Source organism: Gorilla gorilla, chromosome 3 (genome assembly GCF_029281585.2).
Source record: "Gorilla gorilla gorilla isolate KB3781 chromosome 3, NHGRI_mGorGor1-v2.1_pri, whole genome shotgun sequence".
NCBI classification, from domain to species: domain Eukaryota; kingdom Metazoa; phylum Chordata; class Mammalia; order Primates; family Hominidae; genus Gorilla; species Gorilla gorilla.
This window is the reverse complement of record NC_073227.2, coordinates 55,598,813-55,616,213: the sequence shown is the minus strand read 5'-3', so window position 1 is coordinate 55,616,213 and position 17,401 is coordinate 55,598,813. Positions and strand designations below refer to the sequence as shown.

The 17,401-nt window shown below is 37.1% G+C and overlaps 2 protein-coding genes across 12 annotated transcripts in view; one reads left to right on the top strand and one right to left on the bottom strand.

Moving 5' to 3' along the window:
• Positions 1-9,858, top strand: part of CORIN (corin, serine peptidase) — a 244,941-nt gene extending 235,083 nt beyond the window's left edge. For 8 of the 9 annotated variants that reach the window (XM_055385560.2, XM_055385559.2, XM_055385557.2 and 5 more), the window contains 2 exons: positions 2,481-2,614; positions 6,936-9,858. In XM_055385560.2, coding sequence (XP_055241535.2) covers positions 2,481-2,614; positions 6,936-7,118 — 317 coding nt within the window. In that variant the 3' untranslated portion in view covers positions 7,119-9,858. Of the gene's footprint in view, positions 1-2,480; positions 2,616-6,935 lie in introns of those variants that run through there. The other variant, XM_055385562.2, reaches the window with a different exon arrangement.
• Positions 9,859-9,935: 77 nt separating this feature from the next.
• The window catches only part of ATP10D (ATPase phospholipid transporting 10D (putative)), a 123,817-nt gene continuing 116,351 nt past the window's right edge, over positions 9,936-17,401 (bottom strand). For all 3 annotated transcript variants that reach the window (XM_063705257.1, XM_063705259.1, XM_063705258.1), the window contains 2 exons: positions 15,614-15,801; positions 9,936-11,785 (listed from right to left, as the gene is read on the bottom strand). In XM_063705257.1, the coding sequence (XP_063561327.1) occupies positions 11,446-11,785; positions 15,614-15,801 (528 nt within the window). In that variant the 3' untranslated portion in view covers positions 9,936-11,445. The remainder of the gene's footprint in view (positions 11,786-15,613; positions 15,802-17,401) is intronic.

The window sequence follows — 17,401 nt, the reverse complement described above, 5'->3', positions numbered from 1 at the left end:
TGTGTCACACTTCATCTGCTGTGCAAATTGTAGACATTAATAATGAACCATGGCATTTAAATTGGCCAAGCTCAGATGCAATCTCAAAAATCCCTCTCCACACTTCAGAATCTCTCTCCGGGAGCTACTATTAATGTTTTGGAGCTTCCTTGTGGCAGGAGGAGACCTGTCACTGAACTGTGCTTTGGACTCTCTCTATCTGCCTGCAGATAGCCCAATGATAGAGACAGTCACTAGGAATCTCTGCAGTCAAGCTGCATGGTCATATTTCCAATTCTATGTTATGATTTGGTCTTATCAACATCTGTAGTACAAACTATAAGTCCTTCAAGAAAGTATATTGATTTGCTATTTGACTATTTAAATTGATTAAAATAGTTTGGCTCTGTAGATGACTTAACATATAAAACACATAGAAATTTAAAATGTGTACTCTGTATTTACTCTAAACCCCTACAATGGACTCTCTCATTCAGTTTGACCTAATTTAGAAATAATAATTGTTTGTTTGTTTATTTGTTTGTTTTTGAGATGGAGTCTCACTCTGTCACCCAGGCTGGAATGCAGTGGCACAATCTCGGCTCACTGCAACCTCCACCTCCCAGATTCAAGTGATTCTCCTGCCTCAGCCTCCCGAGTAGCTGGGATTACAGACATGTGCCATGACGCCTGGCTAATTTTTTTATTTTTTATTTTTAGTGAGACGGGGTTTCACCACGTTGGCCAAGCTAGTTTCCAACTCCTGACCTCAGGTGATCCACCCACCTGAAACTTAAAAAAAAAAAACTGTAAGTGCTGCCTACTCTGTCCATATCAAGTATAATGCCATGGCTTTCAAGAATAATAATGTATATTGGCATTCTGTTATTGGCCTTAAAAACTGTATATTTGAAGGAATTTTTTCTTAAAATTTAGTCAGATAAGGTTTGACTTACGTTGAGTTTCTTTTCTGTTTCATCAATTACAGAATAGAAAGGAAATTCAATAGGCAGAAGTCAATGACTTTTTCAAAAAAACTCACATGTAACAATTTTGAAGGCAATGTTAGACATGCTGTCACCATTCCTATGCATCTGTTTTTTTTCAAAGCTATGATTAATTCTGTAATTTAAGAGCAGACTATGCTTGATATTGTTTCTGCTTATATTCCTCCTACAATATCCATACTGAACTCAGAACAATAGTGCAACATAATGCACACTCCACACATGTAGTATAGCATGAATTGAGCCCAGGAGTTCAAGACCAGCCTGGGCAACATGGTGGAACTCTGTCTCTACAAAAAAAAAATTAGCTTGGCATGGGGGTGTGTGCCTGTAGTCCCAGCTACTTGGGAGGCTGAGGTGGGAGGATTTCTTGAGCCTGGAAGGTGGAGGCTGCAGTGAGCCAAGGATTTCTTGAGCCAAGGTGGAGGCTGCAGTGAGCAAGTGACCACTGCCTGGGTGACAGAATGAGACCCTGTCTCAAAAAAAAAAAAAAAAAAAAAAGCAAAGATCTGCTGAATTCAGTCAGAAAGACCTGATTGATCTGACTGTATAACTTTCAAGCTTACTATAAAATGGAAAAAAATAGCAACTACCTAACTCACAGGAGTATTGTAAAGATTAAAGGCAATGAGATCCACTAGTGCCCAATAAATGTTAGCTATTGTTCTTATTCTTTTGACAGTCTGTGAAACATCCACTGTCTGCATCACATTGATTTTCCTAAAAATGGCTCTTTCTTCCAATAAGGTACCCAGTAGTGCTTCACCATCACTGTTTAAAAGAAGAACAGTCTGTATAATTTTGCAGAATGGCTAAACAGTGAAAGATTCATGCTGTCTTGCTTCAAGAAATCCATTGTCATTCTTCAAGAACTTTTAAGCAAGATGGAATTCACATATTCTCTCTGTCAATACCAAGGGATGGCTTTGTGCTTTTCGATATCTCTCTGTCATATCCTCTAGGATTAGAGGTTCTTACATCAAGTAATGGCTGCTGGGGCACATATTGAGGCATATTCTTTTCATCAAGAATAGGACAACCCTTCCCTGTTAGATTAAACAGGTTTTCTCTACTTTAGCAGAGCAGGACTATCATGCTGAGTTGACGCCAAGCTGGCAGCCTCCTATCTGGCAGCCTCCTATCTGGCAGCCAGCAGAGCTCTGGCTTGATTTTTTTCTTTTCTTTGTAGTAGCTATTGTTTTGGTTGTAGCATATGGTAAGGATGAACCAACTTACTTAACCAGTCTAGGCCTTGGTTTCCTCATTAATAAAATAAAGGAGTTTCACCGGATAATTGCTATGAACGCTTCTAACTAGAAAATTCTGATTCCAAACCAGCCATGTCTTTAAAATGACATTTCAAGTAAAGAATATGCCTCTCTTGGTATAAAAATATTTATATTATATTTGCATTTCATATTTGGCTAGCCTCACTAGCCTCACTTTTGAGTCATTTTATCATCATATATATATTCTTATTTTTTAAAAATTCAGTGCCATTTAAGCTGCAAGAGGGAGAGGTCCGCATTATTTCTCTGGAACATTGTCAGTCCTACTTTGACGTGAAGACCATCACCACTCGGATGATATGTGCTGGCTATGAGTCTGGCACAGTTGATTCATGCATGGTAAGTTGCTTTCTGGTTACCAAGGAGATTCAGTTCAACAATAACTTCAGTGGATTCCTATAAACTCATTATTATGTATGGCCCTTTGGAAACATTTTTTGAAAATCATTTGTTGCCAAATGTTTAATTATTAACAGCACATTTTCCTGCAGCTGGTACACAAGCAATCCCCACAATTACACCCATCCTCTTTATTCAGGTGCCTTCTACTGTCTCATCTACTATATGGGGAACATCACCCTTGTTCAGCAACAGGAGAAAAACAATTTTTCCTGTTCATCTCATTCAACCATTTTAGTGGCTAGGATACATGAGGTTCTAAGAGGAGCTAGTAGTAACCATGGCTTCCACCTGGCTGCCCTAGGGAAGCAGGGAAGGCATGAAAGGACATTGTCAGCCATTAGGGTGATGGCAGGAAGCCACACATCAACACCCCAACTTCCAGGGTGTGAGACAGGACTACCTCTGTCTCAGGGGTCATCACACTGGTGTTGTCTGGGCCCTCACTTGATTGCCAGCATGTCCTCAAATGTCACTGAACTCAACCTTTAGATACTCAGGATTCATGGCCATGAGAGTTTGTAGAACATATTAACATAATAGTGTAGAGGTGCCGTTTTATTTTTGCTTAATAGACACACATCGAACATTATACTGGACTGGCTCCCAGGAAAGGAGGGAAAAGTGCAAGTGCTCAAATAAGCTTGTAACAAAAACTGGGGAAGACAGTTATTATACTATGCTGCTGTGAAGCACCTTTGTTATTTTACTGCTTTGGAGTAAATTACCCCCTACAGTTTAGTAATGAAGAAAAGATACAACAGTGCTCTTAAATACTAACTCAATTTAAAGAAACTATATTTTTGATGATCCATTTTAGAATGGAAAAATCAGGGTATTGAAAATGGCCCTGTGGTGATTCCTTAGATAGTTGTCATGGGAAAGAGGGAGGCAGGCAGCTCCCTTGGCATTTCGCTGAGACCATCCTCCTTTCTGCCTCATGGCCACAAGTCATCCTGCTGACGTGGATGGTGGTAAAGGAATCCCTCCCTTCTCTACGGGAGGACTGGGTTTGATTTCCCAGGCCCAAAATAAAGTGTTGTAGGAGGCAGCATGATGTGGGTGTGGGGCACAGGATTTGAAGCCTGAACTATCTGGGTTGGAACTCATCTCTGCCAGTAAGACCAGTATAACCCGGGGAGGTTATCTAACCTCTCTAGATAGCTTTCTCATGAGTAAAATGGGACTAATTCTGCCCATGAGGATTAACTAAGTGAATGTATTTGGAAGCCCATATCTTTCACATATCTGTATATGATATCTGGCACATACTTAGACATTCGATGAACAGTAATTACGCCAATATTAACATCTATTAATTTAGTGCTTATGATGTTTCGGGCTCTCTGCAAAACGCTTTCTAATGACTCATTTAATTATCACAATCAACCCATATGGCAGTGTCTTTATTTTCCCTAAACAGATCAAGAATACAGGAGGTTAAGTAATTTGCCCCAAATCAGCCAGCATGAAGGTGGTAGATTGAGGATATGAAACCAGTCAGTCTGGCAGCAATGATTAATATAACTACATTTCTTCCTCTCTCCAGTGTCATTTGGGGGTTTACCAAAAACTAGCACCTCTTGGCACATGTTCAAGATCATCTCTTGGCAGTTGCTAAAGGAGGGGAAGGGAGATGATTCCTTGACAGAGAGCTGAAGGCCCACAGACACAGGCATGGGCATGTTCTTATCATGATGCCTAATAGGAACCAGGTCTTGCCGACTTCTTTAGTAGTGGGAGTTCAGTGGTGTATACTGAGTTCAGTGGGAGTTCATTTAGTACTGGGTATACTAAATGCATACCAGATATTCTCTAACACAACTTCAGGTAGAAAACAAAACAAACAAAACCTACTTTTTACTATATCAGAAGCAAATTTTTCTACTTAGACCTCTATTATGTGACATATATTATTTTCCTTAATTGTATCAACAGGACATAATGAAGCGTGAGTTACTCCGTGACAATCTATAAACCTGAATACTGAATACTGAAGCCAAATATAAATGTTGGTTTCAAGCCCAATATTACAAAGAGGACCAAAAGAACAGACCAGATCAGTTGTGCCTTTAGCTGTAGTCTCCCTTTCATTTTTAATTGCTTGCTTTTCACCTTTCATTTTGCACTTAATGGAGTGCCTACCTGACTCACTAAGCCTAACTCAAAACCCACATCTCAGGAAGGCATTTTTTATTCCTCTCCACCTGGAAGTCATCACTCATTCCTTTGACCTCCTCTTTCTAGCCATTAGATTTTGCTTTCATGTGAAGTTATCCTTGTTACCCAAGCTGACTTTTGGCTGCTCTGGGACAAAAACAGTGCCTTATTCGTTTGCTTATACACTAGCACAGAACTTTGCAAAGAGTAGATGCTAAATAATTATTTTATTAAATGTCTTATCTGGAAGTGAAAATGTGCTGACATTCTAAACACGTTCCATTTTAATCACCCTCTGACATAACAGTTCCACTTCAATAGCCGAGCATCTTATTTATTTTATATAAGGAGAGATCAAGAATGAAATACCCTATGTATATGAAATGTGTGAAAACAAATTTGTGAAAATAATTTGTGAAATGTTTCCAGGAAATTTTTCTTTTTCGTCTAAGCATTATATACCTGTAACAAAGAAATTTTGCTTTAAAAAAATTCAATTAGGCTCTTAGGCAGAAAAATTCAGCTCCTTGCAAGTTCTATGCTTATGATTTTGGCTTAGGGTATTGGAAAGTTACAAATTTAAAGATCATCACTTACACAAAAGCATACAGCACAATCAAAATTTTAATCTCTTTTTTCTTCTTTTTTTTTTTTTTTTGAGATGGAGTTTCACTCTGTCTCCCAGGCTGGAGTGCAGTGGCGTGATCTCAGCTCACTGCAACCTCCAACTCCTGGGTTCAAGGGGTTCTCCTGCCTCAGCCTCCAGAGTAGTTGGGATTACAGGTTTCCACCACCACACCTGGCTAATTTTTGTATTTTGAGTAGAGACAGGGTTTCACCATGTTGATCAAGTTGGTCTGGAACTCCTGACCTCAAGTCATCTGCCTGCCTCGGCCTCCCAAAGTGCTGGGATTACAGGCGTGAGCCAGCACGCCGGGCATAATTTCTCTTTCATAGCAATAATATTCACTAATATTCCTAAGAAGCAGGGTAGCCTAGTAGTTATAGAGTTGGAATCCTGTTACCAGACTGCCTGGATTCAAATCCAGCCTCTGCCAATGAATAAGTTATTTAACCTGTGCTTCTGTTTCATCATCTCCAAAACAGATATAATAAATAATATAAACTCTTAGGTATTTTGTAAAGATTAAATGAGCTAATATGTGGAAAATGTTTAGAAGAGGATCAAGAAACATTAGTCCTATGTTCTTCAACAATACCACGTAGGAAGACCATAGATATGCTTCTAATTTTGAAAGTCTTGTAGGTCAAGAAGTATTTGTAATCTTCCACAATGAATTCACATATTTACTCTTTTATTTTCCATGATATCAGCTCTTCTTTTTTGAGGCAGTGCAGAATACACCTTTGTTTTCAGATGTAGCAAGTATTGCTATCTCTAATGCCATAGCATTTTATCATTAACTATATTTGGGGGAAAAACTGAATATAATTCAACTGGAATCCTTAAATATCATGAATGAAAATCCCTATATATGTGAAATAAAATACAGGCTATTAATGATTCATTATAATTTTAAGTGGTCTTATTTTGTATTCAACTATGCCAAATTAAAAAGTCCTAAGAACTATTAAGAAGTGTAGTAAGGGACCCCAAATTGTGTTATACTTAATGTATTCATTCACAAAGCAAGAATCTTGAAAATAGATAGTTTAGAATATGTTTGCAGTACTGGGGGGGGGGGGATCTTTATTCCCTTTTGGGTACTTTCCACAGTCATAAGTCAAGCTTAAATTAGAATGAGGTCAATTTTGAGGTAGTTCTGATACTTTTTAAAAACTTTATGACATATTTTTATAAGTGCAGAAAGTGCCTGAAAAAGGTAATTTCCTGGGGGAAAAATATAATTTCTTCCCAAGCCACTCCACCCTTTTAATGATCAGAGTTTAAGATGTTTATTTGAAAGTTCTATTTCTACAGTGGAAAGCACAACTCCTCCACAGGCTGACAAGGAAAGCTTTGTTGAAACTTTCCAAGTTGGTTAACCTGGGTTTAGCTTTATTGTATCCTCAGGATAGCATCGACACACATTACTGCCCAGAAATGCCAGTTCCTAACTCCCATCGTTACTTATTGCAGGGTGACAGCGGTGGGCCTCTTGTTTGTGAGAAGCCTGGAGGACGGTGGACATTATTTGGATTAACTTCATGGGGCTCCGTCTGCTTTTCCAAAGTCCTGGGGCCTGGCGTTTATAGTAATGTGTCATATTTCGTCGAATGGATTAAAAGACAGATTTACATCCAGACCTTTCTCCTAAACTAATTATAAGGATGATCAGAGACTTTTGCCAGCTACACTAAAAGAAAATGGCCTTCTTGACTGTGAAGAGCTGCCTGCAGAGAGCTGTACAGAAGCACTTTTCATGGACAGAAATGCTCAATCGTGCACTGCAAATTTGCATGTTTGTTTTGGACTAATTTTTTTCAATTTATTTTTTCACCTTCATTTTTCTCTTATTTCAAGTTCAGTGAAAGACTTTACAAAAGCAAACAAAGCAGACTTTGTCCTTTTGCCAGGCCTAACCATGACTGCAGCACAAAATTATCGACTCTGGAGAGATTTAAAATCATGCAGGTGCTACAGTAACAGGTTATGGAATGTTCTCTTTTATCCTATCACAAAAAAAGACATAGAGATTTAGGCTGATTAATTATCTCTACCAGTTTTTGTTTCTCAAGCTCAGTGCGTAGTGGTAAATTTCAGTGTTAACATTGGAGACTTGCTTTTCTTTTTCTTTTTTTATACCCCACAATTTTTTTTTATTACACTTCGAATTTTAGCGTACATGTGCACAACGTGCAGGTTAGTTACATATGTATACATGTGCCATGTTGGTGTGCTGAACCCAGTAACTCGTCATTTGATTTATTAAAAGCCAAGATAATTTACATGTTTAAAGTATTTACTATTACCCTTCTAATGTTTGCATAATTCTGAGAACTGATAAAAGACAGCAATAAAAGACCAATGTCATCCATTTAGGTAGCAAGACATATTGAATGCAAAGTTCTTTAGATATCAATATTAACACTTGACATTATTGGACCCCCATTCTGGATGTATATCAAGATCATAATTTTATAGAAGAGTCTCTATAGAACTGTCCTCATAGCTGGGTTTGTTCAGGATATATGAGTTGGCTGATTGAGACTGCAACAACTACATCTATATTTATGGGCAATATTTTGTTTTACTTATGTGGCAAAGAACTGGATATTAAACTTTGCAAAAGAGAATTTAGATGAGAGATGCAATTTTTTAAAAAGAAAATTAATTTGCATCCCTTGTTTAATTAAATTTATTTTTCAGTTTTCTTGCGTTCATCCATACCAACAAAGTCATAAACAGCAAACTTTGCATGGAGTAAAACATTTTGTAATTTTCCTCAAAAGATGTTTAATATCTGGTTTCTTCTCATTGGTAATTAAAATTTTAGAAATGATTTTTAGCTCTAGGCCACTTTACGCAACTCAATTTCTGAAGCAATTTGGTAAAAAGTATTTTTCCCCTCTAAAAAACTTTAAAACACAAATCTTCATATATACTTAATTTAATTAGTCAGGCATCCATTTTGCCTTTTAAACAACTAGGATTCCCTACTAACCTCCACCAGCAACCTGGACTGCCTCAGCATTCCAAATAGATACTACCTGCAATTTTATACATGTATTTTTGTATCTTTTCTGTGTGTAAACATAGTTGAAATTCAAAAAGTTGTAGCAATTTCTATACTATTCATCTCCCGTCCTTCAGTCTGTATAAACCTAAGGAGACTGTGAAATCCAGCAACTGAATTGTGGTCACGATTGTATGAAAGTTCAAGAACATATGTCAGTTTTGTTACAGTTGTAGCTATATACTCAATGTATCAACTTTTAGCCTGCTCAACTTAGGCTCAGTGAAATATATATATTATACTTATTTTAAATAATTCTTAATACAAATAAAATGGTAATGGTCTAATCACCTTTTTTTTTTTGGATGGATATGGGTGGCAAGTCCTAAGAAATTGTTTCTGTCTCTATAACAGCATGCTGGCACCCTGCTTACCAATCACAATTCACCTCCCTTATATCTCACTCTCACAGGTACATGCTCTTTTATTTTAGAGGATCAATGGCTCCTTGACTGGTCTGAAATTAGAGGTTGCTAATAGTCTCAAATTGCCCATTAAGTGTCCAGTGGGAACTTTAGTCCTGGTAAGGGCACACAGATCTTTAACGTCTAGAGTACATTTTGGGAACCCAATACAATTATTTTATACACGTTTTGTAATAAGATTATATCCCAAAATGTATATATTAATCAATGTTCTTATCTACTGAGAGCAATGATATAACCCTTGGTCCCTCCCAAATTTGGTGAAATACACTGAACACCAGATCACATCAACCTGGGTAACTTTATGTAAAAGAGTTATTGACTTGTAAATGTGACCCTTTAAAGGCTTCATACAGATCCCAACCTCTTTAGCCTAAGGTCTAGATTGTGTTTCAGAATTAAAAATTTTCCAAATTTTAAAAAGAAATACAGTTTAGCATTCAGTAATGAAATATATTAATATTTTTGTAGCAAAGTATATGAATGATTACATTAAGCAAAGTATATAAATAGCTTTACATTTGTTCAGGGCATAGAATTTACGCCTAATTTATGAAAAATATTTCAGTTTTCAGAGGTTTGGAGATTTTGGAATTGTGGATACGAGATTGTGGCCCTGTAACATTAGCACTCAGTATTTTCCTCTATTCATATGTACAGATAATTTAATTCTGAAAATTGAAAATTGTTCTTTTTCCTTAGTATTTTTGGATCATTCTTTGTCCTTAGATTCTAACCTTTTTATTTACAAGTGAACATATCTCTAAATTATTGTTTATCAGGAGACGACGATTTCAGGGAATGAATGCCAGCTGCTGTGAGGATAATAAATGATATGACATCAGTGATTTTCCATATAAGAAAAGGCAAAGCAATATTCTGGTAAAAGGCATGCTTTGTGACTTTCCTTCTAAGTTCTGGTCCTAATTACAGTTGGATTTGGCAAATGTTTACAAGAGTGATGACAATTTTCCAGTATACATTATTTATGAAACAGTTTATTTATAAAAACAGTCATAAGAAAGCAGAAAGCAACTTCCATTAGCTATGTGAGATTTTGAAAGTTCTCGAAATCAGCTTATGTAAAAGACTATTTGCAATAATAACAGAAGGCTACAAAAATGTCAGACCAAAATAGTAGGCAGAAGGTAGAAAACTAAACCCTGAGAATAATAGTCATTAAGAAGACCTTGATGTAGACATTGCATATGAGCATGGAGATTCAGGAAGGAAATTCTGGATGACTGTTGGCTGACAACTTTCAAATATAATAAATAGAGATAGGATTTCAAAAGAACTTCAACAGGAATATATGATTTTATAGTAGCACCTGGCCTTACTTAGAATAAAATCGTTTCTTTGTTACAACTAAAGCCAGCATACATGATTTGCAATAGCAGTAAACTTGCTATAGACATTCCTGTCCTCAAATGTATTTTAAAACCAAATTTTTCTAAGAACCTCATAGAAACCTCCAGAGAACAACTTGTATTAGTTTCTGTTTATATCTCATATTTTAGAGGCTCCAACACCTGAAAAGTCTCAGGGTATTGTAAAAACTATGAACCTTCAAGTGGTCTCTGGAAGATTGTTTTGAAATTGATTGTATCACTTTGATCAGGCTACTGTCAGTTTTAAAATACAGGAAATCACCCAATGGGCCACAGGCTGAGCTGATGTCTGCCTGACCTATGGCTTCAGTTTCCTAACTTACAACATCTATACAGAGGCAGATCTCATAAAAGGTCTTCTCTTGATTGGAACCTGACAGAGGAATGCATTCCTGGTCCCTGATGAAACCCTAGAATCCCTCTTTCCCCTTTCCAATGAAGGCTCCACCTCAGGAAAACATTGAAATGAGCAGAGAGGTATGCCTACATCTTCAGCCAGAAGACCAAAAGCATCTTCCCATAGGAAATAAAAAGCTATTAATAGGCACTAACTGTATTTTAAGCAGTATAATTATACCCTATTTTAGGTACCTTGTTGTTTAAAAGGCTCTTGGGATTTTATCTGTAAATTAACCATCTACAATGTTTTTTCCATATTTCCTCTGAGTCCTAACCAATGTATTAAAAACTACTTTTTTCTTAATAAAAAAAATTCCGATTGGAGCCTGACCATTTAAAGCATTTCCCTAGAATATAAGATCTCCTAGTAAAATAAATATATCTCAAATGACTCCCCTTGAAAATACTTGAATTTCTAAGAGAATGAAAATGCTTTTACAAAATCCAAAAAGTTTTACAAAAGCATTTGGTTCTGAATTAAATATTTCACTTCCTTAAACTCTGTCTAGGTCAAACTCTAGCCCTCTATCACAAATGTATATACAAACATACAATAATGCTCATCATGTCAGCTCTTCCAAGCCTAGTAAAATGCTCATGTCCCTTATGGAAAAACAAGTCATTCTTGCTTGGAGAGATACCTCTTCAAAATCCCTCTTCCAACCTTGAAAGAATACTGGCAACTCCAAGGAGGGTATCTAGCTTTCTTTACCTTTGGAGGGTCCAGCCATCTCAAAGGCCTTAGTTTCAGAGTAGCCTTGATCTAAAGAAGTTTCACACAGAGATAAGTTTCCTTGCTCAATAGCACATGAAGTTGCTGACTTCATTGCAAATACAGCAGAAGGGCCAGGCATGGGTCTTCTTCCTGACTTGCCAGCTGATTGGTTAGCATACTTTGATGTCACTTGATTCCTCTTTCCAGCCCCTCTCCACTTCTTGAGAGCTTTAGTCCTCTCCTCTGGAGTTAGTCTGTCAAAGTGCTTAGCTCTCAGAATTGGAGATGGAAACAGGGATCCCTGAAGAACTCTGTATACAAACCTAGGTGACAAGGAACATCATTAGAATTAAATTCATCTCAAATGCATTACGGAAAACCCCCCCAAATACTAACGAATTAAAAAAGTAAAAGGGTCTGGTGGCCACTTGGCTCCTGAAATAAAGGGGGAGGGTAACCGAACTCTAATACAAAATGGAGATAAAACAATATTAAATAAATTAATATTTGTAAAGCAATTAGAAAATAGTAATTGCCATATAAGTGTTTATTAAAAAACATAACTAAATATAAATAGTTGCTACATAGGCTTAATGTTAGGTTAAATGAGACAATACATACAAAGCAGGCAGAGTGTTGACACATAGTAAGTGTTAAAAATGCTATTTGTACCAGTTTCCTATGGCTATTGTAACAAAGTACCACAAACGTGTCCCTTTCTAGACTAAGCTGGCAGTGTTTCTTCTGGTATAACATTCTCAAAAGTCTTGTGACTCTCCTATGTATGTCACTTGGATTTATGCCACTAGATAAGAGGGGCCACCACAGATCTTTCCTGTATAATCTCATTTCTTTTCCTGGTTACTACTGCAATGGTTGAGGAGATCTAGGAATCACATAACTAATCTCTTCAGCACTAGCAGAAAGGTTGTCCAGCTATGCTCTCAGACTTCTCTCCAGAGCATACTACTAACAGTCAATCTCCTAATTTTAGCAACTTTTGCAATCTGGATAGACTGAGAATTTCCTAAACCAAGTTCCTTGTGGCTTAGCAGTTTTCCCTTCAGTCTCTTTCCTCTCACATTTTACTATAAGCAGTAAATCAGGACACACCTTTGACACTTTGCTTAGAAACCTCCTCCGCCAAATATCCAAGTTCATTCCTTACAAATTCTGCTTTCCATATTACTGTAGAACACAATTTAGCTGATTTTTCTGCCAGTATTTGACAGATCCACTTCCCTCAAATTCCCAAGCATGTTCCTCATTTTCTTCCAAGTCCTCATCAATGTACTTGAAAATTCATATTTCTAGCAACTTTCTGTGTATGATGATATATGTATTCTCTGCATCTGATGATACAGGCTTTCTCTGACTTCTTAATCTTCTTCTGAAACCTCACCAACAGTAACTTAATTTTTCAGGAATGCAAGATTGTTTTCATATTATAAAAGCAATTAATGTAATTTACTACACTAACAGTGTGACAAAGAAAATCTTATCTCAATGGATACACAAATTTATATATGTTTTAAATGTGAAAATAAGGAATAGAATGGAACTTCTTTAATCTGGTTAATGGTATAGTCATAAAATTCTATATAAAACATCATAATTAACAGGGAAATATGGAAACCTTTCCTTCTGGGATCAGAAACAAGACAAGCTTCCCTAGCCAGGTCAATGAGAAAAATTAAGTGCCTATGTATTGGAAAGAAAGAAACACACTGGTCATTATTTGCTAATGGCATTACTGTATATGTAGAAAATCTAAAATAAAATACTGGAACTAATAAGTAAATGTAGCTATCAAGATCACTGGTTACAACTTAAATGTCCATATTTCTACCAAGAGCCTGTGTAAGGAAGTCTAGGAGGATTTTTCTATTATGTGCCAAAATTCATCCTGCCTCTGCCCATTATCCAGTTTCAAAGCCACTTCCACAGTTTTAGGCATTTGTTATAGCAGAAACCTATTCTGAGTACCCAAATCTGTATTAGTTTCCTATGACTGCTATACCACATTATTACAAACTTGGTAGCTTAGAATTACAAAAATTATTCTCTCAATGTTTTCAAGGCAAAAATTATGAAATTAGCTTCACTGGGCCAAAATCAAGGTATTGGAAAGGGCATGCTCCCTCTGGACCCTCTAGTAGAGAATCTATTCCTTGCCTCTTCCAGCTTCTGGTGGCTTCTGACATTTCTTGGCTTGTGGCTAAGGAATCCATGATCCCATAGTCATAGTGCCTTCTCCTCTTCTGTGTCAAATCTCCCTCTGCCTCTTTCTTATAAGGACACTTGTGGTTACATTTAGGATCCACCTGGATAACTAATCTCTTTGTCTCAAGATCCATAATGTAATCACTTATGCAAAGTTCTTTTCTTGCCACATAAGATAAAATTTACAGGTTACAGGGATTAGGACATGGAAATCTTTTAGGGAGTCATTTTTTAGCATACCACGATAATATTAGAACTATACTGTTAAAGGCCCAGAATTTTTAAAGCTAAAACCTTTAAGTAATTGTTTTTTCAGAAATTCTGTAAGTTCATCTTGTCAGTTTTTAATCTGGAAGCTGGCAATAGCAGTGAGCACTATAGAAGTATCTTAGTTTCACAGTGATATTGTTATATAATAAGTACCATTGAGTAACTCAGGTGGGTTTTCTTATGCATTTCTGGAAGAGACATTCATCAGCAACAACGGATTGTGTCCACTGTGCCGTATGATACAGTTACAGATCAGAGCGGGCAAGCTTTTTCTGTAAAGGGCTGGATAGTAATATTTTAGGCACTGGGAGCCAGACAAACTTTGTTGGAACTATTCAGTTCTGCTGTTGTATTGCAAAAGCAGCCATAGATCATATATAAGTGAGGATGGCTATATTCTAACAAAGCTTTATTTACAAAATCAGACAGTAGGCCAAATTTGGCCTGTTTGCCACAGTTTGTTGACGCTGTTATAGAATAACATGCATGAACTTACCATTATGACTCTCATTTATGTTTAAAAAAGCAGAACAACTATTTGTTATAATATTTTCAACTAAACAGATTTTGTGAAACTGCAGAGATGATGAGTTCTGAGTTCCAAGAATCTATATATTAAAAACCCATGTATTCTTCTTAGTCATTTCCATCCCATAGAACACTATAAATCAGATTAAACTAGAACTGGGGGAATAACTGAACTCAGATAAGGGAGGAAATCTGAAAAGTGTTCAGTGCTTACAGATTGTAGTAGAGACTGCTACTTGTCCCTCAACACCCAGCCTCCCTTTCTTCCTTTTAGAAACTCCAAGATTTTAGCCACTCAGTTACAATGTACATATGTAGGTTCATGCCACTACATGAAAAACAAACAAACAAACAAAAATATAAAAACAAAGCTGCTTGCCCTCTACTTTCCCATTCCTGTATACAGGGGCAAGCAGGGCTGAGGATCAGCTGAGGAGTCACCTTCCGTCATGAGATGAGGGCTGCTATGGTTGGAATGTTTATTCCCTCCAAAACTCATGTTGAAATTTAGCGGCTGTTTTTACAATATTAAGAGATAGGACCTTTAAGAGGTGATAAGGCAGAGCCCTCCTGAGTGAGATTAATGCCATTATAACAGGGCGAGTTTGATCCCCTTTTGCCTCTTTGCCCTTCCACCATCTGAAGGTGCAGTGTTCAAGGTGCCATCTTGGAGCTGGGATCGTCAAATCTTCTGGTGGCTTGACGTTAGACTTTTCAGCCTCCAAAACTGTGAGCCAATAAATTTCTGTGTATAAGTTACCTGTGGTATTCCACTGTGGCAGCACGAAATGGACCCAAACAAGGGCCTGACCCTTGGGAGACAGCAAAGTAAAAAGATAGAGAAAAGGATCTAGGTCCTTAGATAACCCTGTGAAGCAAAGCTACCCTATCCCTGTAAACTGTCAACCAGATAAACTTTTTCATGAGAGATAAATCCGTCTCTCGGTTTGCTTAAGCCACTTTCGTTCTCTGATAAAAGAGTTAAAAACCAATATTTTAACTAGGACACAAATGGACTTTCTCACTACTAAACAGGGTGGCCTGCCAACCATTCTTAGTAGTGTAGTTGCTTGAAGGATTCTTAGCCTATGATTCCATTTATTCTCTCAATGATAAAATAAATACCATACCTGGGCAGAAGAGCAATGGACGTCGTGAGGATACAAACTAAGTAGAATACTGGATCCAGCATGTGCTCCTGCATAATCCAGTAAGGGTTGGATGGTGGGTTGCAAGTTACACACATGGCTCCAAAAACTATGGCAAATAAAAAATAAGACAAGATGCTACCAATGATGACCAGCAAGTGAATCCAAGTCTGTAAGACAAGAAGAGCAGAGGAAATGAGTGCTCTGTCACTGATACAGTATTGCCACCTGGACAAATCTGCTCCATTAAAGAGACAATACATCTAAGCACTGGGTGAACGGTGTAACAAACCTTAATAAACAAAATATAAGATATCAAGGAGATGGGAGTATTTTTTGTGAATGAATTACATCACCGTTTGAATTCTGTAAAACTAAATTAAATCAAATGCCAAAAGGGAATTCTGTTGACTAGTTTATTCTGTACTATCCATGCACCAAGAGGTGTCTGGATTTTCTCCTTAATTTTCTTCATGTAGTCACTCATTGGTCTGTTTCCTTGTTAACTGGAAACAGGTTCCTCCCAGTGAACCTCAAACTTAAGCCATTCAAATAGGTGTTAGACAGTACTGTTGATCACGAATACTGTCATTCTCCTCCCTGAGTAAGCGTTCAGGTGGATCACATTTCCACACTCCCTTGAAATTAAGCATGGCCATATGTCTTGCTTTGACTAATAAAATGTGAGTACAAGGGGTATGTAAAACTTTCCGGTTAGAAGTATGTAAGAGCTGGTCTGCAATTTTCCATGCTGTCTCCTTTCCTTCCATACTGACCAAGAAGTTCTCTGAGAGGATGGTTGCTTCTAGAGCTGTCTGGAATATCAGCCAACTTTATATGAGCAAGAAATAAATGTTTGCGTGTCATACTACAGCCTAGCTACTTTCATATTCATGTATATCTTGCCATATTATTTTTCTTAACATTGGTTCACTAATTAAGTAACTTTATCTAGAAAGAAAAGTACAATGAGATATCATCTCAATCTCATCCCAGTTAAAATGGCTTGTATCCAAAAGACAGGCAATGTCAAACATTGGTTAGAAAGTGGATAAAAGGGAACCCTTGTACATTGTTGGTGGGAATGTAAATTAGTACAGCCACTATGGAGAACAGTTTGGAGGTTCCTCAAAAAACTAAAAATTAAGCTACTATATGATCCAGCAATCCCACTGCTGGTTGTACACCCAAAAGAAAGGAAATCAGTATATCAAAGAGATATCTGCACTCCTATGCTTGCTGCAGCACTGTTTACAATAGCCAAGGTTTGGAAGCAACCTAAGTGTTCATCAACAGATGAATGGATAAAGAAACTGTGGTATATCTACACGATGGAGTACTATTTGGCCATAAAAAAAGAATGAGATTCTGTCACTTACAACAACATGGATGGAACTAGAGGTCATTATGTTAAATGAAATAAGGCAGGCACAGAAAGACAAATACTGCATGTTCTCACTTATTTGTGGGATCTAAAAATCAAATCAATTGAACTCATGGACATAGAAAGTAGAAGGATGGTTATCAGAGCCTGGGAAGGGTAGTGGAGGTATCAGGGGAGGTGGGGATGGTTAATGGGTACAAAAGAAAAATAGAAAGAATGACTAAGACCTACTATTTGATAGCATAATAGGATGACTATAGTCAATAATAATTGTATATTTTAAAATAACTTAAAGGATCTATTTGGATTGTTTGTAACTCAAAGGATAAATGCTTGAAGGGATGGATACCCCATTCTCCATGATGTGCTTATTTCACATTGCATCC